The sequence below is a fragment of the Notamacropus eugenii genome, chromosome 1, assembly GCF_028372415.1.
Source record: "Notamacropus eugenii isolate mMacEug1 chromosome 1, mMacEug1.pri_v2, whole genome shotgun sequence".
In the NCBI taxonomy this organism is placed as follows: Eukaryota; Metazoa; Chordata; class Mammalia; order Diprotodontia; family Macropodidae; genus Notamacropus; species Notamacropus eugenii.
The window spans coordinates 293,007,539-293,032,557 of NC_092872.1; the positions used below are offsets into that span (position 1 = coordinate 293,007,539).

At 40.0% G+C, this 25,019-nt stretch overlaps 1 protein-coding gene across 2 annotated transcripts in view; it reads left to right on the plus strand.

Moving 5' to 3' along the window:
* The first annotated feature begins 977 nt into the window (after positions 1 to 977).
* The window catches only part of HEATR4 (HEAT repeat containing 4), a 91,510-nt gene continuing 67,468 nt past the window's right edge, over positions 978 to 25,019 (plus strand). For both annotated transcript variants that reach the window (XM_072629184.1, XM_072629185.1), the window contains exons 1-5: positions 978 to 1,080; positions 9,036 to 10,015; positions 16,291 to 16,481; positions 17,357 to 17,491; positions 24,618 to 24,821. In XM_072629184.1, coding sequence (XP_072485285.1) covers positions 9,117 to 10,015; positions 16,291 to 16,481; positions 17,357 to 17,491; positions 24,618 to 24,821 — 1,429 coding nt within the window. In that variant the 5' untranslated portion in view covers positions 978 to 1,080; positions 9,036 to 9,116. The remainder of the gene's footprint in view (positions 1,081 to 9,035; positions 10,016 to 16,290; positions 16,482 to 17,356; positions 17,492 to 24,617; positions 24,822 to 25,019) is intronic.

Genomic DNA, 25,019 nt, shown 5'->3' on the forward strand with positions numbered 1-25,019 from the left:
AACAGAGAGTTATAAGGTCTGACTTTGTCTCAGCTTCGTGGAAAGATTTCCTCCCTAACTTTTGTCTCCAAGTTCATTTTCCTCAGTATCTTTGGTCTCCATGGGATGAATGACCTTCCTTTTCTCCCCCAACCCTTTCCAACACCAACTGTCCTATTCCTACTTCCACCCTTTAAGGCCTGACCTACTCTGTGAAATTTTTTCTCCATCCCTCCAGCTGGAAGTGACCCCTTTTATTCTTCCCAAGATTATGGGCTCATCTGCATTCCAGTCCATAGTAAACTAATACTGCTTAGCTTCCTGGGTTTGCCAAACTCTAGAAATTTATTTCTGAGGCAAGTTTAAGGAGAGTGAGGGATGCTAGAAGCTTCTTCTCCCTTTCTACTCCCTTAGTAGGTTTGAGGCTTAACCCCTTCTTGGGCCAATGAACCAAATGAACCTTATCCCTGCATGAAAAACGTGGAATCTGTTTTACAGGAGAAGACCAGGAAATAGTTATCCCTTCCACATTGGGGGTGGGGTGGGGTTAGGGGCATGACACCACTCCACCAATCTGGAAAATCTGCATAAAATTTTTTGACCCTCCCTTCTTTCCAGAGAAGTCTGTATATATTTTTCTTTTTCTTTTTCTTTTATGGGATGTTTATAATACCTCATTGTAAAATTTTGGTTATGTATTTGGTCAAAAGCTCTGTGTTGTCTGTAGGCCTTTAAATGTCTGTCTGTGGCTTCTACAAAACTTCCAAAAAAGTTTAAACTTCCATTTAATGTCTTCTGCTGACCCGAGATATATTGATACTGAGATGGGAAAAAGTCTAGATGTGGAAGGGATAACTGTAAATCAAACCATGCTTTGAGAAGGGTAATTGGCTGTTTTTTAAAGGGCGACTTTCTGTAAAACCAGATTTGTCCTCAGATTAAGTCCTTAGGTTCTGAAAAAGATGATAGAACACAAAAGAACTTGCTGGTTGCTTGGTAACAACTGTAAACAGCTTCAGAAACAGGGAAGCTAAAACGGCCTTAAAACAATGACTTCTATTCATTCTGCCAGGACAGTGTAAGAAAAGAGTCACTTAAAAGGTAAATCTGACATGCTGTGCTGCTTCTTATTCCCATAACGTAAAGAGGATTTTTTCAAAAAAAATTCATTTTAATTTTAAAAAAACCAAAACTTTTTTTTTACCCAGAAAAATGGTTTTTTTTTTTAATTAATTAAACTTGTAACATTCATTTTCACAAAATTTTGGGTTCCAAATTTTCTCCTCATTTGTTCCCTCCCCTCACCCCAAAACACCGAGCATTCTAATTGCCCCTATCACCAGTCTGCCCTCTCTTCTATCATCCCTCCTTTCCCTTGTCCCCATCTTCTCTTTTGTCCTGTAGGGCCAGATAACTTTCTATACCCCTTTACCTGTATTCCTTATTTCCCAGTAGCAAGAACAGTACTCGACAATTGTTCCTAAAACTTTGAGCTCCAACTTCTCTTCATCCCTCGCTCCCCACCCATTCCCTTTGGAAGGCAAGCAATTCAATATAGGCCATATCTGTGTAGTTTTGCAAATGACTTCCATAATAGTCGTGTTCTGTAAGACTAACTATATTTCCCTCCATCCTATCCTGCCCCGCATTGCTTCCATTCTGTCTTTTGATCCTGTCCCTCCCCAAGAGTGTTGACTTCAAATTGCTCCCTCCTCCCCATGCCCTCCCTTCCATCATCCCCCCCACACTGCTTATCCCCTTATCCCCCACTTTCCTGTATTGTAAGATAGGTTTTCATACCAAAATGAGTGTGCATTTTATTCCTTCCTTTAGTGGAATGTGATGAGAGTAAACTTCATGTTTTTCTCTCACCTCCCTTCTTTTTCCTTCCACTAAAAAGTCTTTTGCTTGCTTCTTTTATGATAGATATTTTGCCCCATTCCATTTCTCCCTTTCTCGTCCCAATATATTTCTCTCTCACTGCTTAATTTCATTTTTTAAAGACATGATCCCATTCTATTCAATTCACTCTGTGCTCTCTGTCTCTGTGTGTGTGTGCATGTGTGTGTGTGTGTAATCCCACCCACTACCCAGATACTGAAAAGTTTCAAGAGTTACAAATATTGTCTTTCCATGTAGGAATGTAAACAGTTCAACTTTAGTAAGTCCCTTATGACTTCTCTTTGCTGTTTACCTTTTCATGCTTCTCTTGATTCTTGTGTTTGAAAGTCAAATTTTCTTTTCAGCTCTGGTCTTTTCATCAAGAATGCTTGAAAGTCCCCAATTTCATTGAAAGACCATTTTGTCCCCTGAAGTATTATACTCAGTTTTGCTGGGTAGGTGATTCTTGGTTTTAGTCCTAGTTCCTTTGACTTCTGGAATATCCTATTCCATGCCCTTCGATTCCTTAATGTAGAGGCTGCTAGATCTTGTGTTATCCTGATTGTATTTCCACAATACTTGAATTCTTTCTTCCTAGCTGCTTGCAATATTTTCTCCTTGACCTGGGAACTCTGGAATTTGGCCACAGTGTTCCTAGGAGTTTCTCTTTTTGGATCTCTTTCAGGTGGTGATCAGGGGATTCCTTGAATACTTATTTTGCCCTTTGGTTCTAGAATCTCAGGGCAGTTTTCCTTGATAATTTCATGAAAGATGATGTCTAGGCTCTTTTTTTGATCAAGGCTTTCAGGTAGTCCCACAATTTTTAAATTTTCTCTCTTGGATCTATCTTCCAGGTCAGTTGTTTTTCCAATGAGATATTTCACATTATCTTCCATTTTTTCATTCTTTTGGTTTTGTTTTGTGATTTCTTGGTTTCTCATAAAGTCATTAGCCTCCATCTGTTCCATTCTAATTTTGAAAGAACTATTTTCTTCAGTGAGCTTTTGAACCTCCTTTTCCATTTGGTTAATTCTGCTTTTGAAAGCATTCTTCTCCTTGTTGGCTTTTTGAACCTCTTTTGCTAATTGAGTTAGCCTATTTTTCAAGGTGTTATTTTCTTCAGCATTTTTTGGGGTCTCCTTTAGCAAGGTGTTGACCTGCTTTTCATGCTTTTCTTGCATGTCTTTCTCTTCCCAGTTTTTCCTCCACCTCTCTTACTTGATTTTCAAAATCCTTTTTGAGCTCTTCCAAGGCCTGAGCCCATGGTATATTTATTTTGGATGTGTGGGATACAGAAGCCTTGACTTCTGTGTCTTTCCCTGATGGTAAGCATTGTTCTTCCTCATCAGAAAAGAAGGGAGGAATTATCTGTTCACCAAGAAAGTAACCTTCTATAGTCTTATTTTTTTTCTCTTTTCTGGGCATTTTCCCAACCAGTGACTTGACTTCTGAGTTTTCTTTCCACAACCAACACACCTCCAGATTTACCCAGCCAGTGCTTGGGGTCTGAGATTCAAATGCTGCTTCCCAGCCTCAGGGCTTTGGGCAGGGCAGGGCTGCTATTCAGTGTGAGATTAAGTTCAGGTGCTCAGGTGGGGGCAGGGCCGCCACACAGGGCTCAGTTCCCTCAGGGGGTTTACATGGATACCTTCAACAATGGATCCAAGCTCCTGCCTGCTTGGGGAGCCCCTGTCTGCCACTGCCTCTGCTGCTGCCTCCTGAGGGGGCCCGAGTTATGGGGACACCCCACACCCCTCTCGACCAGCCAAAGAGGTCCTCTCACCAACCCTTGTCACCTGTGGGTGGAGGGACCTGCGCGGCCTCTGGAGATTCTGTCCCTGAAGCCTGCTTGGATCTGCTCCTCTCAGTGCAGTGCAGCCAAGGCAGGGCTGGGCTCTGCTCTGGTCTGGTCTGGTGAGCAACAGACCTTTCACGTCAGGTTTTCAGGGCTCTCTGGAACAGAAATCTCATCCGCTCTGTTGTTCTGTGGCTTCTGCCGCTCCAGAATTTCTTGGGAGTTCTTCTTTACAGATATTTTATGGGCTGTGGGTTTGGAGCTAGCATATGTGTGTCTTTCTACTCCGCCATCTTGGCTCCTCCCCCCAGAAAAATGGTTCTTAACATCAATTGATATAGGACAGTATTTGCAGGATATGACTCCTTTCTGGGTTGCAGACAAAAAGTACTCAGAGCAAGGAATAGAAATTAGAGAGTAAAAAAGAGAGAGGCAAAACTTGTTATCATATAGGTTTTCAAGCCTGCATGGATCTTTTGGAAATCATATGGTCTAGAGTTATCCAACTCATGGCCTCAAAACTCCCAAGTGAGGTACCTGATTAAAATGTACTTTGGAAATATTTAACAGATTAGGTAAAAATACAATACAATATAGATAATGTTAATCTGTGGTTTTCTAAATTAAATATGGCTCATAGGAATCCATATTCATTTGAGTTGGGTCCCACTGATCTGGTCCAATACTTTCTTCTTACAAATGAGTTCACTGAACTTTAGAGAAGTAAAGTTCATCTAGCTAGTGAGAAAACCACACTTCTTCTATTTTGTATCTTTGCTGACATTTTGTACAGCTGCTGGAATAACCTTGTTTTCCTGAGTTAAGTTGAGTTTTACTATAAGTCATGTAATTTCAGAGAAGTTATTTATTATTGTACTACTAACTGTTTTGTAGGATGCAGGTAGATGCAACCAATCAGAGTCCTCAACTCTGAAAAAATCCATAAATCTAAAAAGAGTAACTGTACTTTACTATGAAAACCTTTGTAAATCTCTCTTCTGAGACTCTGTGCCTACTGAAGGGGCCCCAGACCTGATTTGCTGCACACCGCATGCTTTGCCAATAAATCACATTCTTGGACTTTGTTTTCTCAGTTTACCTCGATTCAGCCTTGACAACTGGCAACTATAAAGGGATAGAGAGGGGACTCTTCTCTCCCCTCTCTCCCCTTCTCCCCACCCCCATCTTAGAGGGCTCCCCCTGACTCTCTTACTAAAGGATTTCTTCACATAGGACTACCCCTGAAGTCTGACTCCCTCTCAATTTCAGCTCTTCTCAGCTAAGGGATGCCCCCACACTGTTAGGGAAGGATATCCCAAGAAGATTCCTTAAGGGAATAATAGGATTCTAATATTAGTATTCCTCCACATTGGGGAGGAAAATTCCCCATTGGAGATTAATGGGTGCTGGTAGTAGTATATACCATAGAATTCCTCCCTGGACAAATTTCTTATAACTTAGGGCCAAGGGAAGCTCCTGGATGAAGCCAGGATTAGGTTGTGTGAAATTTGATCTAAAACTGCGAGAGATTCAGCTGATACTTTGTTTTGATCTTGAGAAAAATTAATTTTTGATCCTTTATGTTATATTTGATTTTATACTGTAACAATTCTGTTAAATCTTAAGCCTCTTCTCTGTGATTTGGGTGGAGAAAAGCTGTATTAAAGTCCAAAGCTACCTCTCTGATACTAAGGATACAATAGCACTAGTTAAAGGAAACCTGTTCTCAATAGTCTCATAAAACAGTGTCTCAGCATATCCTGTAAGGTTTGTGGGCTATTCCTGAGAAACTAGGGCAACTTGGCTAGGACAGCCTGACCTTGTCCCATCTTTAAAAGTTAAGGTGGTCTTTCTTTGATGTAGTCAACAATGATCTTTCATCTCCATGATGCTGTCTAGTTAGGTGGTTTCTGTTCTGTTCTCCATTACATGCTTATAAAAATGTATTGCACCCTTAATTCAGGATCTTTTGGCCAGAGGCAGTGCCGTTAGACCTATCCTTTATTATCAGGCTGCATGACCCTTATAATAAATTATATCTAGCTCAGAGATTTACCTCAGTTTATCCTTTCTGCTAAATTTCTATAAGAAACAGCCTTAATTTGGCACCTTTGAAGTACTATAAATTAAACATGAGGAGGGACCACCAACCCCAACCTGAGCCATGTGGGACTATGTGTCTGCCTTGCCATGTTGTCTGTGTTTGTGTCTTCATGTGGTAAACTAACTTTTTCCCATAGACTAATCAGTCAAAGAAAAAGGGTGTAAAGAGTTAAAACTTTTCTGCAGAAAGGCTCTCTTCTCTGAATTCCTAACTCTGGCTAAGTTGGGGAGACACAGATAACAGGAAAGGGAATCTTCATTCCCAGTTTGCAGACATCAGTGGCATTGTAAACTAATTTGAAACTAAATTGACTGAAGTATAAGTTCTCTACTGAGAATTTCCAAATTGTGGCTTGAATGTTTATATAAATACTGAAAAATCTTGGTGAATTTTGGGGTATCACTCTATAGGATTTGCTTTGGGGAAAAATAAAAAAAATTAGTGGAAATTGTATGAAAACGCACTTAGACCTTTTGTCACTCTTTTCTGGATAGATTTGTTGTTTTAGTGCAAGGAAGGAAGGTTATTTCATTGACTAAAGGGAAAAAAGGGAACTGAAGCTAGTTTGAAAGTAGTATCAGTGAAGTTCCAAATGGAAGAAAAAAATGGGTTTATAGTTTTGAATTTATCTGATACTTAACTATTATTTATTAACTCATCTCTTGACCATAACAAGAAAGGAGCTTGTTTAAATCAGTGAGCAACTTGAAAAAGTAAGTGAAATTTAATTTGGGAGAATGTTTTCCATTACTACTGTATTTTCTTCTGTGAATGATTTAGTTGTTATACGAGGAATACAAAATTCTCATAGATATGAAATTTGTCCTGAATGCAACAGCACTTTTTTTCCAATACTATGTATGTGTGTGTGTGTGTGAATAACATAATAAAAAGCAGTGTTTGAGAGCTATTATAGGTCTACCAATGTTGTTCAAGATAGAAAGGGGTATAGTGGGAAGAAGACCAAATTTGAAATCAGATGGCATGGGTTTGAATATTAGCTCTGTTATTTATACCTATGTGTGACCTAAAGCAGAAGTGTCCAAGACCCAGCCTGAGTCTACCACCCTTTGTGCCCCATCTGAACTAAAATGTAATTGGGAATAAGACTTAAAGCATATGTCTAGTCCTTGTTCAATTTCCTTATCTGTAAAATGAGGGGATCAGGCTAAATGATCTCAAAGGTCTCTTCCATTTTAACTCCTATAATTTGATTATAACAATGAGGAAAAATTAGAGGAAAGATTGGGGTCAGGGAAACCAAGTTTATGGGCATGAGAAAGGGAGGGGCTATGGGGATCACTATGAAAATGAGAGGGAAAAAAAAGAGTAAACCACAAAATGATCACCAGTATTTCTCTGCTTCTCTTAGCATTTTGCACCTTATTTCTTTTTTTTTTTTATTTTTTTATTATTTTTTTTATTTTTTTAATGTTTAACAATCACTGCCATACAATTGCGATTTTATCCCTCCCCACCCACCCACCCCCCCGCTATACCTTATTTCTTGCTTTGGTTTCCTTAAACTCCTCAAGAACTGTTCTCTTCCTGCTCCAATGCCATGATAAAGAAACATGTATAGAGCCCCCACCAAGTTTTTTTAATTACATATTTGTTGACAGAACTTCTAAATAGTAGATTTTATTGATATCTTTTCTCTTTATATTGTCTCTGTATGCCTTCCCTTTCCTGTTCCTAGAAAACCTTCTCTTATAATAAAGAATTTTTTAAAAGAGGAAAAAGAAAAAAAATATCCACCAAATCCAAACACCATATCAAAAATAATCTGATGTTATATGCAAAGTTCCACACATGTAGATCCCTACCTCTACAAAGGAGTTTATTAATAATCAGAAATATATAGCACTTAGTATGTGCCAAGCACTGTTGTAAGCACTTATGTAATAATTCTACAGTGCAATATAATATAATATTATATTATGATATACTATATAATATTATAATATCTTAAATATTATATGAAAGAAGAATGAACCATACTGATTCCAGCTTCTGATTCAGTTCTGAATCTAATTCAGTTTCTTTTCTATTCAATTATGGATTTAGTTCAATTTCTGTCTTGTGAGAAAACCATCAATTATGGGAATTATGAGAAAACTTTATGACATTGTTTGAACCTAACCCTGAATGACTGGGAAGCTGAACCACTTCTACCTGTTGCTTAGAGATCCTTAACTAAGGACCGAGATTATGCTGACCAGAACCCCAATCAAACCCAAGGATTGATTCAAGGAGTTTTCTCACAATTATACATCTGAAGCAGCCCATATATCTTATCTGAAAACTGGCCCTGTACTGGTCAATCAGTTACTGTTTCCTTCTTCCTTTGATTGAATAAAGACACTTGCGGGGAATAGGACACCTCTTTTTCTGATTACCAGGAACTGCACTGGTTTGCTCTCCCCTTCCCAACTTGGAAAGCCAATAATCTTTCCTCCAATTAGAAATCAGGTAACCTAATTATACATCTTGTTTTGTATCTTGCTTATGGGAGAGAGAGAGAGAGAGAGAGAGAGAGAGAGAGAGAGAGAGAGAGAGAGAGAGAGAGGGAGGGAGGGAGGGAGGGAGGGAGGGAGGAGAGAGAGAGAGAGAGAGAGAGAGAGAGAGAGAGAGAGAGTGAGAGTCTTTCTTTTAAAAAAATCATTATGATTTCCTAATGACTCTCCCCCTACACTCCACATCCCCAACAGAATAGTAGTCTCTTACCACAAATTATAACTAAGCAAAACAAATCTGGGACAATTAAGTGGTTCATAGGATAGAGTGTTGGGCCTGGACTCAGGAAAACTCGAGTTCAAATCTGTCCTCAGACATTTACTAGCTGTGTGACCCTGGGCAAGTCACTTAATCTCCATTTGCCTTAATCCACTGAAGAAGGAAATGGCAGACCACTCCAGTATCTTTGTCAAGAAAACCCCATGAACAGTATTGGCATACTATGGCCCATGGGGTCACAAAGAGTCGGGCACAACTGAACAACCATAACAAAACAAATCTGCACACTGACCAAGTCTGACAACCTATGCCCAGTTCCACCCCCATCATTCCCCATTTTTCTGTATACGCATTATCTGTTTGTTGATATCATGATTCAGTGCATTGATCAGAGTTCTGGAGTTTTTCTATACTGTTTTCATTCATATTATGATATGAATTGTTCCAGTTGTGAGCTTTCCTCTGTGTCAATTCATACAAATAATTCCCAAGGCAATCCAAGTTCTTCATATCACCAGTTCTCTTTATTTCCCCAAACAGGTTCTTTGGTGTCTCTGATCTAGCCCTGGCCCCTCATTCCTGACCTAGTACTTCATTCAGAAGTATTTGCCCTGAAACAGCATGCATAGTTCCACGAGCTTGGATTCTGCTGCCTCCCATTCACAGAACAAGCAGACCTTTACTCGACTAGGATGGGGCATGGCGCTTTGCTGTATTAAGTCAGGGAGCAAGTTACAGTGTGACTCATTCTCAGGTGTGCCACCTGTTTCCCCCAAAAGTTCTCAGCACTGTGCCCGTCTGAAGAACCAATATCTCAAACAGGCATCTGCAGAACTATCATTCTCCCAAGATGTATTGCAGCAATGGGGGCTGCCCTGCATCCCCTATTCCCAGTATAACTTTGACCATATCTATAGCACGGAAAACATCGTCTCTTTGCCCAAGAACAGAGAGTTCCAAGCTCGGAAGGCCCCCAAACTCAAGCCGCTATTATCTTCATCTATATTGAAACTGCCACCCTTACCGGCCCTCCAACCAACAACTAAAAGTGTTAAGGTTCCAAGGAGACGCAAATGGAGGAGGCCTAAAAAAGAAAGCTCACCCAGTGACTCCTTAGCTCAATCTTCCTCTAGTCCTGCTTCTGAGATTATGGACTCCCAGTCAACAACATTGTCAAATACTCCTGAGTGGAAACTGGAACAAAGGGATACATGGCTTAAACCAAGAGAGAAGGAGGCCAGAGGCTGGGAGAATATTGTACTCAAAAAACTGAATAAGCGCACAGCTCGATGGATCTTAAGCAAGAGATCCCCACGGCCTGGGGTCTCTCCCAGTAAGTGGCAGAGTTTCTTGAGACATCAGTATGACTGGAGCCATATCCGGGATGAGCTTTCCTCTGCCAGTGACCTGGAACTGTTGGCCCAGCTCGAGGCTGAAGAGACAGCAGAATTTGAGGGTGCAGATGTTGCTCCGACCCAAGAGGAAAAGAAACCAGAGTTATTGCTCCCTGTTTACTTCAGGTATTCCAGCTCAGGCCTCAGAGGCTATATCTGGTCATTTTTAATCTCTTTTCTGTAAGTGTGGGATTGAAAGTGTGTTACTTTTAGCTCTGTTACCTTAACTAGGTAAAGGCTGGAGGTCCTGGAGGTAGAATATCAGGTTAGCTGGAGCAAAAGGTGCTTTTGTAGTGTCTGAGTAATGGGGCACAAGGTAGGAAAGATATAGTGGGACCAAATTACGGAAGACCCTGAATGACAGGTTCTGATCGAATCATACAATCAGACCTGAGTGTGAACAGGGCCTGTACAACTATCTGAATCAATCAAAGCCATTGTGTGGAAAACCAACATTTCATTTCGTTTCCCTGAGGGAGGGGTTTTTATTCCAAACCTTTCTCTGCAAAGTTGATATAATGCTACTGTGTTTTCCCCAAGGCTCATGCAATGAGTGTGTGGCATTTACCACTGAAAGAAACCAGTTTCTCTTGGGGATTGCCCCCCTCAGTAAATTCCAATTTCAACAAGCCCCATTTACTGACAGGACTCCCTTGAATTAGCACTGGACTACAGGATCATAGGTTTAAAGATAGATGACTCTTAGAGGTCATCAAATTCAATACCCTCATTTTACAGAAGAGGTAATTAAGGGCCAGAGAGGTTAGATTTGTTGTTGTTGTTGAATCACTTTTCAATCATGTCCAATTCTTCACAACCCCTTTTTTTCAGATGTTTTGGCAGAAATACTGGATTTTCTTCTCCAGTTCATTTTACAGATGAGGAAACTGAGGCAAACAGGGTGAAATGACTTGCCCAGGGTCACACAACTAGTAAGTGTCTGAGGCCAGATTTGAACTCAGGAAGATGAATCTTCTTGATTCTAGGCCCAGAACTCTATCCACTTCAACATCTAACTTCCTTGAGATTAAATTACGTAATAATAATAGCTAGTATTTATCTAGCACTTTCAAGGTTTACAAAGAGCTGTATATATCTCATCTGCTTTGATAAATTGATAATTGCCAAGTGTCACACAGCCAGTAAGCTGATGAGGTGGATTCAAACCCAGGTTTTACTGACTCCAAGTTCAATGGCCTATTCACCACAACAAGCTAGACTGGTACTAACTTAGCCAGCCAGGTGGATTGGTACTGGTTTAACCCAACACTTTTACAAAGGAATTTGGGTTATAGTAGCTTACTTAACAGAGTGCCTAACACAGACTGGGCATTCAATCCTTGTTGACTTGCCTTAACTTGACTAGTATGTTAAATAGACAACTGTTGGTGAGATCCAAGCTCCTATAAAATATTTCCTGTTGACTCCCAAAGGGTTATTAATGCTCAGGAAGGCTAACCAAAGAGACTATGATTGATAGATGAGATTTCCTAACCTTAGGGGAAGGGAGGAGGAATTCACAGCCCTGAGAAAACTAGCTCCTCCCTCTATCTTTTTACCTGGGAAAGCATGCTTTCCCAGGGTGCACCTCAACCTCTGCAAAGAGGAAGGGTTTCCTTGAACCAGCAAGGAAATGGAACAAAGGATGCCTTTTCAGAGGAGCTTAGGAGAAAATGTCATACCAACCAACAAGGCTGACTCTTTTCCTTTGCTGGAGGAATCTATTATGATTCATTTTCCCTAGAGGCAGTGCTGGTCCTGGAGTCAGGAAAACTAATCTTTCTCAGTTCATATTTGACCTTAGATACTTACTAGCCTTGTGGCTCTCACAAATCACTTAATCCTGTTTGCCTCAGTATCCTCATTTGTAAAATGAGCTGGAGAAGGAAATGGCAAACCACTCTAATAGCTTTGCCAAGAAAACCCCAAATGGGGTCATGAGAGGTCAGATACAACTGAAAAATGACTGAACAACAAATTCCTTTCCCTGCTTTTGAGGAGTTATAATAACAGTTGACAATAAAATCTATTTGGTTCATTACAAGCCTCCAGCTGGTGAAAGATTCCAGCAAATTAAAGGACTTCTTTTCTCTCTGCATAGTCAATGATAAACTTCCTCTCAATTGCTTTTGATCAAATCAATCAACAAGCATTTATTAAGCAAATAAAATACATGCAGGAATAATGCATTGTATTGATCAGTTTTTCCTTAATACTGACTTTTACAGACCAGGTGAACAGCAATGTAAAATTTAATATGCACATACATATGTGTGTGTGCTTTGAAACACATATACTATTACATCACATATACTATTACATCAGGGAGACAGGAGAAGGGAATTTCACCAGTTGGTAATTTCCAGCAAATGACAACTTTAGGTTGCTCTGCAGGGGCCTAAGTGGTTCTTGCCCATCACCACCAGCAATAGCAGTGCTTTTGCTTGGTCACAGACAGGAAGAAGCTGGGGATTGCTCAGACACCAGAATGCACCATTTACAACGTCAGGGAAAGCACAGCATTCCTCTTGCCTCTACCTGCTGAGGTGGCTTTGATCTCAATCTCTCTTAGCTACGTTGTAATCCCCCAGCTCCTCATGGATCACCTTTTAGACCATTTCTTCCAAGGCTGTTACTTCTCCTGCCCTTTCACTCAGCATAGGAAGTCAACCCAGTCATTCACAGTCTGATTGGTCAGTTAGGTGTGAAGTTTAACCTCATTGAGGGTCCAACTTTCAATGGAAACTTCTGTCCTGAGTAGCAGGTATTCATCTCCATTGTGCATATTTTCTTGGTACCTGAAAGAGTGCTACATTCAAACGAAGCACCCTAAACTGAAGACAGTCCACTAGATGTAGTCTAATAAGGGCAGAGTGTATAACAGGGCTATCACTTCTCATTTCTGAACATGAGTTTTCTCTTAACATACTAAGATCACATCACGTATTTTGGCTGCCAGGACTTACTGTTCATTCTTGCTAAACTTACAATCCACTTAAACTGCCCCTGCCCACTTTTTACCTTTTTAACACTGTTTATAGCCATACATCCTTCAGTCTTATACTTGTAAAATGGAGCTTTTGAACCCAGGTAGAAGATTTTACATCCATCTATATTAAATTTCATTTTTATGAGATTCAGCCTGGCATTCTTATATTCTGAAATCTTTCTGGATCCTGACTTTGTCATGTATTGTGTTAGATAATTCTCCTAAATGTGTCGTCTAAAAATTTGGTAGGCTTGTCTTCTATGCCTTGATAAAGGCATAGGCCAAGGGTGGAGAACCTCTCACCTCAAGACTCAATGTGGTCCCCAAATGTGACCTTTGACTGAATCCAAACTTCACAGAACAAATCCCCTTAATAAAATTATTTGTTTGCTAAAACTGGAACTCAGTCAAAAGGCCACACCCAAGGACCTAGAAGGCCACATGTGGCCTTGAGGGCACAGGTTCCCCACCCTTGGCATAGGCTTGATGAAAATATCAAACATCAATGTCAAAGACAGATGCCTAACATGTTCTACACAATTCTCCAAATTGACACTGAATCCTTAATGACCATGGTTTGAATGTTATGTGACTTATTCTTGAGTATTTGTAATCAGTCTACTCCCCTTTCTGAATGTTCATAAATCAAATGTTCAACCGCTCATAATTTGAAAATCCTTCACTCTTTCCTTTTTTGAAAATTGGAGCAACATTAACCTTCAGTCTGTTGAACATTTCTGTTCTCAGTAATCTCAGGATCACTGACACTAGCAGAGAAACTACAATAAACAAACAGTTAAGGTGACAGGGATACAAATAGAAAATATTCTTTGCCCTCAAGAAGCATAGATAGAGTGATAAAAAAAAAAATGAATGGATAGATGATAGCTTGGTGTGTGTTCATCCTTCATTGCCAAAGAAGACCATGCCATCAGAGAAATGATGACATGACTTGCACTTGACTTTTTGTTTTAAGTGAGGGCTATGCAGGTCACCAGCCTTTCTTCTCCTCCAGAGCCATCTGAATCCAGTGACCAGATATTCATCAGGATGACTGGAGATGACCCAGGGTGAGGCAACTGGGGTTAAGTGACTTGCCCAAGGTCACACAGCTAGTGAATGTCAAATGTCTGAGGTGAAATTTGAACTCAGGTCCTCCTGACTCCTGCACTAGTGCTTTATCCACTGTACCACCTAGCTGCCCAAGATGATAGCTAGATGGATGGATGATAGGTGGATGGATGGATGGATAGATAGATAGATTGATAGACAGAATGAACTGACACTGTGGTAAGTACTGAGAATACAAACCCAAGCAAAGCAAGACCGACCCTCCCCTCAACGAGCATTCTAATGGAGGAAGACAACACATAATGGGAAAGTAACACTGTTGATGGAGGAGTGGGATGTGGTAGGTATGAAGGTTATACAGTTTTACAGCCCTTTGGGCATGATTCCAAGTAGTTCTCCAGAATGGTTGGACCATTTCACAACTCTAACAGTTTATTAGTGTATCTATTTTCCTTTATCCCTTCCAGCATTTGTCTTTTTTGAGGGGTGAAAGGTGATTCACCAGAGTTGTTTTAGTCTGCATTTTTCTAACTAATAGTGATAAAGCGCATTTTTTCATATGACTATTAATATTTCTATTTCTTTTTAAAATTTCCTGTTTATAGCCTTTGACTAGTTATCAGTTGGGGAATGACTCTTATTTTTATAAATTTGACTCATTTCTATACTCTGTATATATTTGAGAAATGAAGCTTTTATCAGAGAAACTTGCTGTAAAGTTTTTGATATTACTTTATTGTGTATGATGCATTTTAGCAAAATGTCTTTTCCCTGCTCATCTGTTTTAACTAGGTCTATTTTTGCTTTTATTTTGTCTGTGATCATGATTATTACTTCTGACTTTTTTTAGTTCAGATGAAGCATATTAGATTCTACTCCAGCCCTTTATTTTAACTGTGTGTGTTCTTCTATTTCAAGTGTGTCTCTTGTAAATAACATTTTGTTGAATTCTGGTTTCTAATTCATTCTGCTATCTGTTTCCATTTTATGGGAAGACTCATCTTTGTGAGTTCAAATCTGACTTCAAACACCTACTAGCTATGTGACCCTAGACAAGTCACCTCTCTGTTTGCCTCAGTTTCCTCATCTGTAAAATAAGTTGGAGAAGGAAATGGCAAATCACTCCAATATCTGCCAGGAAAACACCAAAAGGGGTCATGAAGAGTTGGACAAGACTAAAAATGACTCAACAACAACTAGGGTAGAGGTCTAGAGAGTGGACAGGCGTAAATGTAGAAATGATAAGATTTGGCAACTGACTGTTAAGTGGGGTCAGGGAAATTAGGAAGTCAAGGATTACCCTCAAGTTGTAAAGCTAGTTGGTTGAAAAGATGGGGTACCATCGATAGAAATAGGAAAGTTAGGGAGAGAGGTAGGTATGGGGAAGAGCAAAAAGATAATGAGCTAATTTTCTTTTTTCCTTTTTGGAGGGGGGAGGTGAAGCAATGGGGTTCAGTGAATCGCCCAAGGTTACACAGCTAGTAAGTGTCAAGTGTCTAAGGGTCAGATTTGAACTCAGGTCCTCCTGACTCCAGGACCAGTGCTCCATTTGCTATGTCTCCTAGCTGCCCTGATCCAGCTCTTTCAGGACCTTAAGATCTCATCTGCTTTGACAGTTTTTGTTTTGTCTTTGTGCTCTTAAAATCTAGTACTGTTCCTGCTCAACAAATTATTCCTTGTTGAATTGAATGAATCAAGGGCAACTAGATGCTCACATATTATTTACTTCCCCTCATTGTGGGTTTTAGCACTCTCTTAACCATTTTTAAAAATTTATTACAGGTCAAATAGTTTTCTTTTACAGAAATAAACCAAAACAAACCAAAAGAATGAAATAAGACTAGAAGATGGTTTATTGTTCAGTCACTTTCTAGTACTGTCAGATGCTTCATGACCTCATTTGGGGTTTGCTGGAGTGGTTTGCCATTTCCCTCTCCAGCTCTTTTTACAGATGAAGAAACTGAGGCAAACAGGGTTAAATGACCTGCCCAAGGTCACACAGTTAAAAAGTGACTAAGACCAGATTTGAACTCAGGAAGGTGAATTTTCCTGACTTCACACTCAGGTCTTCTTGACTCTAGGTCTACCACTCTACTGAGCAGCCTAACACACTGGCTGGCAAGGCCCACAGTACAACCCATTCCCTCCTAAATGTCCACAGCTCCCATTTTATGTTTGCAAAGGGGGAATGCTTTTCTGTTAGCCTGGACAAGTAAGAATTCCTGGTTATGGTCAGTGGTGGTCCTCCTCTTCCTATCACACCCAGACAGGAAGCTTCTTTCTCTGTCCATCCTCTCCCCTCAACAAACTCATTCCTTTTCCATTCCTTCCCTCTGTCAAGAATCCCTGCTTACTTACCACTTAAGAAGAAACCTGAGATGATGGAAGGCACAAATAAGACAGTTGAAGATATAATTGCTCGACGGAGCCTTTTTCGGGCCCGACCTACACCACAATGGCAACAGATAAATCCCAGAGCTGGGGAGTATGCTTACTCCACGGACAATGCATTTGAACATGAGATTTACTTTGGTAAGAGAGCCAGGCCCTTGGTGCTGGGGTGAGGCAGGCAATGGGTAGAGGGATTTGGGGGCCATGATCCAACTCCCTAAGGATTCCTAGTTTGTCTCTGATATGAAAAAGAAGAATGATTCAGAGGCCTTGGATGACTCAGATTTTGAGGATTCTATCCCATGCTGATGGGACCAGAAATCAATGGGGAATGATTTTTTGTTTATCATTTCTTCTTGCCCATCCCACTTCCTCATATGGAGGCTAACCCTGATTAAAACTGCAGAACCAAAATATTTTGTTTTTGATATTCTCCTTCTTCCCCTTTCAATGCCCTTCCTTTATCTTAGGATACTTCTGGCCCTTGCCTATCCAAAGTCTTCATACTACTCCTCAACTGCCCTAGGATACCACTATAGTACGCCATCTAGGCCTCCTCTCTTTGGCCACGCTATGTACTTTTCTCTTCCACTCTTACCTTTCCCTAACTCTGCATCAAAATTTGCTCTCAAAGAGCTATTCTTGAAAAGGTATATCTTTAAAACATCTGGCAATCATGAGCCAAAAAGGCCATCCTTTGCTAAGGGCATTTGGATATTAACCCAGAACAATACTCATTGGTAAAACAGGTCCAGTCCTTATAAGCTAATTTTCACTGGAAATTAGACCTCCACATCCTCATGACTTTTATTGCCATTTCCAGTCCCAATTCTTCCTACACCTATATCATCCCCAACTATAGATGTCTTCAAAGGGTTTCCTCAAGTACTTAAAGCAGTCAGAAACTAGGCTTGATCAATGAGACTGGAAAAATGGAGGAGTGGAGGGGAGGGTGGACTTGGGGGAGAGAATGAAAGCAGGTCCTACTATGACTTGTCATTTTTATGCCCACTCAGACTTAGTTCAAATCGTTCATCAGGATAGCTACGATCAGATCCTCTTGGAAAACCTCAACCAGTACTGTAAACACTTGCCAATGGCCTTTCCAGGAGGTCCAGAAAAGTGGAATTATGAGCCACGTCCTCTAGAAGGTAAGGAGGAAGTCACTTAAGGGTAGTGATGATAGAAGACATACTTTTGGTGAATTGATTGGTTTAACTAAAGTCACTGGCTCATAGGCCAGGGCACCCAAGGGTAGTTAACCTGATTTCTTCCCACAAACACTAAATCATCATCTTTATTAATATTCTACATGAAAGTTTAAAAAATCTCAGTGATTACAATGTACGTAGTTGGTATAAACCTGATATAATATCTATAAACCAGTTTATAAAACCAAATATAAAACAAGAGGCAGGTCTCATCTTAAGTAATTATCTTTTGGGAAGTTGCCATCTGAGCCTCATATTCTGGTCTTCTCCTTTGGGCTGGTCCCCTTTCAGTCTTCACTCCTGGGCCACCCTACCCTTTGTTCTCAGAGACTGTCTCTGCTCCGTACCAAAAAGCATGTCTTCATTCTGCAAGGTAGTCAAATCTATCTAGGGAGGAATATGAGCTTGCTAAGAGATAAACAGGGCAGCAACAAGTGTCCTGCTCATCAGAAAGAATTACAACCACTTTGATAAAATGGACTATCTCTTGAAAGGACATCATCCTTCATTTATGGTTTATTTTGTAACCAATGACACAGTGCCCTAACCTCCAAGCATACATGGCTCAGGACAATCTTGGGAATAAATAGCATCACTCCTTCCTTCGTTAATCATTGTCTTTGACCTGTTTTGCCATTGCCCAGCATTCTTTCAGAGAAATCTCAGAAAACAGCGGTAACGTAACTTAGGTCAAAGATCAATAAAATGATGTAAGGTAGAGTGGAGAAAAGAGAGACCCAAACACAATAATATACACATTGATTACAACTTTGGAGTTACAAGGCAACAAAAACATCACATCCGTGTTATGTACACAGAGAAAAATAATCATGAAAACAAGGATGATGTTTATGTTAAAGACAATATGCCTGTCTCTGGGAGTGGCGATCAACACTTGGTAAATAATGGAAATTCGTGGAGCTGTGTACGGTCCCCTGGGTTTGTTTCATTTTTGCTTATTTTTCTTATGCACTTATTTAATGCATTTTAATACCTGTAGTTGTCGTCAGAAGTTTAAAAAAATATTTTTTAAAAAAAGGTGCTTGGTAATTATAAGATTCTCCACCATGGTGCCAACAGTATTTTTCCTAGTTCTCCAGCCATGCTGAAGCATTGGAGATGAGCCTGAGCTCTCAAAGGTATGCCAGCACAGCACAAGGTCTGATTGATTCTACCAATCTGGAGAAGTTTTTATGAGGATCCCAGGAAGAGATGTCATTTCTGTTATCCAAGAACCAGTCTTAATAGACTCACTTCAGAGTGGCTCATCACCAAGTTGGCCACAGGGTGACAAATACTTTGACCCCACAGCAACTATTGAAGAGGACCTGCTAAGTTTGCAGTTTGCATCCATGGAAGTCATAGATTATTGAAGCATTAAAGAAATATTCAAGTAAAATTCTTACTCAAAAGACAGAGCATAAAAGACAAGCCTGATGTGGACTACTTATGTGAGCTTTAGCAAATCTGGCTCAGCTTACCTAGGCTTCAGTTCCCTCAACTATAAAATGAGATTAGGCTAAAGGGTCTGAAAAGTCCCTTTCACTCTATGTCTACAATCATGCTATGAGTCTATAACCAGGAGAAGAGTTAGGCTAGTCATGTAACAAGAACAGAAGACAACAGAAAGAAAACTTTATAGGAATATCCCAGGACATTTAAAAGTCAATAACAGACAATACAGAGGAAAACTTCCAGTGAATTGGGAGAACATGAAGATTCCCATGAAATGAGGTGTGAAGAACATATCTCTGGTGATGATGTAACTTCCCCTCTGGACTTGGACACACACTCACAGACTGAGTTCCTGTGCTATCTAATTCCAGCAAGTAACCCTTAGACCTGTACTCCTAACACAAGCCCTCACAAGTCTGTTTTCCCTTAATAACTAGGCGGTAGAAGTGATTAACTCATAGCAAAGGTGTTTACTAAGATGGTAAAGTATAAAGAGTGGGCACTAAAACATTTCCCTGTGAAACCTAAACAACCCACCACCACCAATAACAACAATATATAATATTTAGATGGTGACTACTATGTTCTCAGCACAGTAATAAGCACTTTACAAATATCATCTTATTTGATTCTCATAACACCCTTTGGGGGGGCAATATAAGTGCTCTTATCATCCCCATTTTATAAATGATGAAACTCAGGCAAACAAGACTTAAGTTAAGTGACTTGCCCGAGACTAGTCACCCAAGTGACTTGCCTGACTCCAAGAATAGTGTTTTTTCCATTGGTATAGGTTGTGTATTTGACAGAAACAAGGTAACTTTCCTATGACCTACACCTGATCCTGACGGGCTTGCAATATTATTATTCGTACACAGCTAATTACACAGCTAATAAGTGTTTGAGGCCCAGATTTAAACTTGGGTCTTCCTGATTCCAGAAGCAGCTCCCTATTCACTTAGCCATCTAGCTTTCTCCTGGGCAAACAGAGCTTAAATGACTTGCCCAAGGTAACACAGCTAGTACGTGTCTGAGGCCAGATTTGAATGTAGTTCTTCTTTACTCCAGACTCAGCACTCTATCTGCTGCGCCATCCAGCTACAGGTGTACTCTCCCACAATGCACATGGAAGCCATAGAAATTAAGATCAAGGTGCCAGTGGGTCACACATGTAGGACACAGGAGTGACAAAGGCAACTTACAACTCCTGGTACTGAAGAGTCCGTAGGTGCTATTTCTCTCTACACAGTCCTTACGTATTTCCCCTTAGGTCCAATGTCTCTGCTGGCCAGGTTACACAGCTTGACTCACTTTCTGGTGGTCTCGCTCTTTGACACTATTACCTTCTTTGGATGACTATATCTCTTTATCTGTGTCTTTCTGGGCTCTGTGTCTCTGTTCCTTGATAGAAGCAATATCTCCTAATGGTCAAGTAGCTCGCTTTCAAAGCTGTGTGACTGATTGGAAGATTCATTTTTTTTTTTTAGAATTAACTCCTTTGTTTTATTTGCTTTGAAGATGAGGGGGTGGGGAGGAAGGGTCTGAGGGACGTGAAAGTTGACAGAATAATCACAAAACTCTTGAGCTAGAAGGACCTTAAAGCACATATAGGCCAATCCTCTCTTTTTTACTGGTGAGGAGAGACCCTGAGAGGGTCAGTGACTTACTCAAAGTCAAGGACAGAACTAAATCTTTTGAATTAGCCTAGTCCACTTTCCACCTGCCTCATGAATACTGCCAGTTCAGACAGGAAGCTAGGAGCATCCCTGAGGAGTCAGTCAAATGAGACATGTCCTTTCCCCTTTGCTAATCCATATTAGCTTTTAGGCCTTTTGTGCTCATCTCAAACTAGCCACGAAGAAAATTCTGATGTGAAGATTTTTTGTAGTTATTATCTCCAAAGGCAGCTCTCAGCTTACAATCTGTTCTGTTCTAGAACTCTCAATGGATGATCTCTCATTTTCCTGACCTATTGTGGGTCAGGTGGGGTTGGGGGGAGGGAGGGAGAGAGGGAGGGAGGGAGGAAGGGAGGGAGGGATGGAGGGAGGGAGGGAAGAGAGAGAAATCCTGTGACCTTCTCCTCCACAGCTTTATTCCACAGTTGCTCTTAACTCTTTCTCAGCCAACTGAATTGTTCCCTTCTTGTCTCAGAGAATCAACTGAAGTTGAGGGGCAGGGAGAGGGGGGAAGCTCTCTGGCTTACAATGAGATAGCAGATCCCTCTAAAGTAAGAGGGATTTTTTAAAGTTTTCTTCCTTCCTTTTCCTCTTTCTTCCTTTTCCTCTTTCTTTCTTTTTCTCTTTCCACCCTGTATTAACATACATAACATACATATTATGTGTGTGTATATACATATATATTTCCATTATTTAACCATGCATCAGAATCTGACCCTGCATTACAGTAACTATGGAGATGCAGAAGCTTCCCCAGCATTCCATAGGCCACTGAGGTCATGAATGGGAGGAGAAATGGGACAGTCTCTGAGAACGGCCAAAACAGATTTGGGGAAAATATAACAGAGAGAAGGCCAGCTGATATTCAGAGCTGCTGTGGTAGCCTTTAGCCGGGGCCAGGGCTGGAGCCATCCTGGTGGACTATAAAGGACTGAGCTATGATTGGTGAGACCCTTTTCCTTGTCCTGCTTCCAAGTTGAGAAGGATACAACTTGAGTAACATAATAACTCTGCCTAAATGCCCTTGCTTACTTCCCCACAAAGAGGGAAAGAAAGAGACTGAACTGGGCAAAGCTCTTTGGTTTCTATCATTAGAACACAATACTAGCTGCTGTCATTTCAAAAGAACTGAATGGGCTAGCCCTTTGTGGTCCCCTTCCCTCTGTTCTGTCTACTCTTGTCAATGTTTGTCCTAAAACTATATATAAAATATTTTAGTGACTGATAATCCAAATTGGAGTTTACAAATTTATTTTTAGGCAATAAAGGTCTGGGGGCAAAGGCAATATGGATAATGCAGTTGATTCACCCATCCCCTAGTACAAGAGCACTTAATCCGGGGTCCATGGCTAGATTCCAGGGGTCCAGGAACTTGGATGGGAAAAATTATATCTTTATTTCAATATATTTGGTTTCCTTTGCAATTATATGTATTTTATTATTTTCATTTAAAACCTTATTCTGAGAAGGATATACACCAGATTTCCAAAAGTTTCTGTGATTAAGAATCCCTGCCCTACAGTTAGAAGGAGCCTACACAGACAGAGGACATGGGTGTTGGAATGAATATGTTGGAATGATTTTTAAAAAAATAAAGGGGTGAGAAAGAGGGATGCACTGGGAGAAGGGGGAAGGAAGGGGTAGAATGGGGCAAAGGTGTGTAAAGAAGAGCTTTCATAACAGTCAGTTATGTACAGAAATATAACTTATCCAATAGAGAAATAGGAGGGAAAGGAGATAAGAGAAAGGCTAGGATGATGACAAAAGGGAGGGCAGATTAAGGGAAGTAGTGGTTAGAAGTAAAATAGACTTTTGAGGAAGGGACAGGATAAAATGAGAGAGAGAGAGAGAGAAGAAAGAAGAAAATAGGATGGAGAGATACACAGTAATCATAACCGTGAATGTGAATGGGATGAGTTCACTCCTCAAACCAAAACAGCAGAATGGATTAGAAATCAGAATCCAGCAATATGTTGTTTATAAGAAACAGATTTGAAATGGAAAGACACACACACACACACACACACACACACAGAGTTAAAGGGCTGGAGCAGAGTCTATTATACTCCAGCTAAAGCATAAAAGACAGGGATAGCAATCATGATCTTAGATGAAGCAAAAGCAAAAATAGACCTAATTAAAACAGATTAGTAGGGAAAATACATTATGCTAAAAAGTATCATAGATTATGAAGTAGTACCACCTTTTTTTACAGCAAGTTTCTCTGATAAAGGCTTCATTTCTTAAATATATAGGAAACTAAATCAAATTTTAAAAAAAACTATTACTTAATTGGTAAATGACAAGAGGATATGAACAGGCAGTTTCCTGAAGAAATCAAAGTTATCAATAGTCATATGGAAAAATGTTCTAACATATGATTGATTAGAGAAATAAAAATTAAGATAGCTCTGAGATGGCACAACATTTCTGTCAGAAATGACAAATACTGTAGGAGATGAGGGAAAATAGGTACACTAATAAACTGTTAGAGTTGTGAACCTATATAACCATTCTGGAGAACAATTTGGAACCGTACTCAAAGTACTATAAAACTTTCATACCCTTTAATCCAGACAAGCTAGGTCTGTTTCCCAAAGAGATTAAAGAAAAGCACCTATATACATATATATATATGGATATTTATAGCAGCTCTTTTTGTGGTGGCAAAGAATTGGAATTCGAAGGAATGCCCATCAATTGAGGAATAACTGAACAAGTTGTAGCATATGATTGTGATAAAATATTATTGTGCTATAACAAATGACAAGGATGGTGGTTTCAGAGAAAACAAACATGGCAAGACCTATATGAACTGATGCAGAATGAAGTGAGAAGAACCAGGAGATCATTATGTTCAGCAATAGCATGTTGTAATGATGATCACCTGCAAAAGATTTGGCCACCTTGATCAATACAGTGATCCAAAATAATTCCAAAGGACTCATGATGAAAAGAAAGTTATCAACCTACAGAGAGAGAACTAATAAACTCTGAGCACAAATTGAAGTATAACTTTATTTTTTTTAATATTTTTTACTTTTTGCAACATAGCTAATATGGAAATGTGTTTTACATAATTTCACATGTATAATTGACATCATTTTGTTTGCCTTCTCAGTAAATGGGAGGGGGTGGGAGGGGAGGAGAGCATTTGGAACTCAACCTATGGAAAGAAAAGAATGTTAAAAACAAATAAATAAATGGAAAATAAAAATACAACACCCATTTCTATTAAAACACTGGGGGGGGGGGGGGGGGAAGAAGAGAGAGAGTCCCTGTCTTAATGTGAGGCAGAAGGAAGGGAAGGGCCTGAGCCATTGTTCTCCCCAGAAAAATCACGAACCTGGTGGTGCTACCTTTGATAGCTTGCTAAGCCAGTTCAAAGTGAAATTGAATAAATTAAAGGAAATGGAGAGATTTACCATCTGGAATCACCATTCACCTAATGTTAGCAAGCCAGAAGGCCAGAACAAAGGGAGAGGAATTTCCTTGATCTCTCTCTCCTAGCTGATTCCAACATGTGGGATTATCCTACCATAATATTCTTATTATAGGTAATATCCTACCTATTATATGTTGGCACTTATAACACAAAGGATAAGGCTGGTTGCATCAAAAGAAAAAAAATTTTTAAAACTCCAACTCCCTAACAAATCCCTGTAAATTTTACAACTTTAATCAATATTCTTTGTTTCTCCCCCTGTAATTTATCATTAATTTCTCATATGAGCCTATAGCTCCTCACTACTTAGGGTACTGTGTAACCAAAAGAATATAATTTGTCTTGAAGTTTTGCCAGGAAGGACTCTTGACTGCCTCTAATCAGCATTGGTGACTGTTGGGGGGTATGATTTCATTTTAACAGCAGGAGGGACAAAGTTGGGGGGGGGGCACAGTCAGAACAAATAATCACATTCATATTACTGGGACAGTTCCCAGGCCCAGAAAGGGAGCCTTCCGTTGGACAGCTTTGCCTACTCCAGCCAAGGACCTTCTGCAATTGAGCCAAGAGACTCTTCCTGCCAAGGTCAGAAGAGGAAAGAAAGATTTTGTACCAAAAATAGAGGAAAATGTGACCTGGGAGATGCAGATCCTCCAGAACATGCTGCAGGAATGGAAGAATGCCTGGATTCTAAGTGAGTGTCCCTGGAAAGAGAATTTTATTTTATATACCATATAGACTTGCTGGGGCTGGAGAAAATCCCTTGAGGCAAGATACCAGAAGTGATGCACTACCTCTATTCTCTATCTCATAAAATGAGCAAAATTCAAGTTTCCCCTAGGGTCTCCAGAGCAGGGACTGTGTCCAAGATATCTCTGTCTCTCAGAATGTA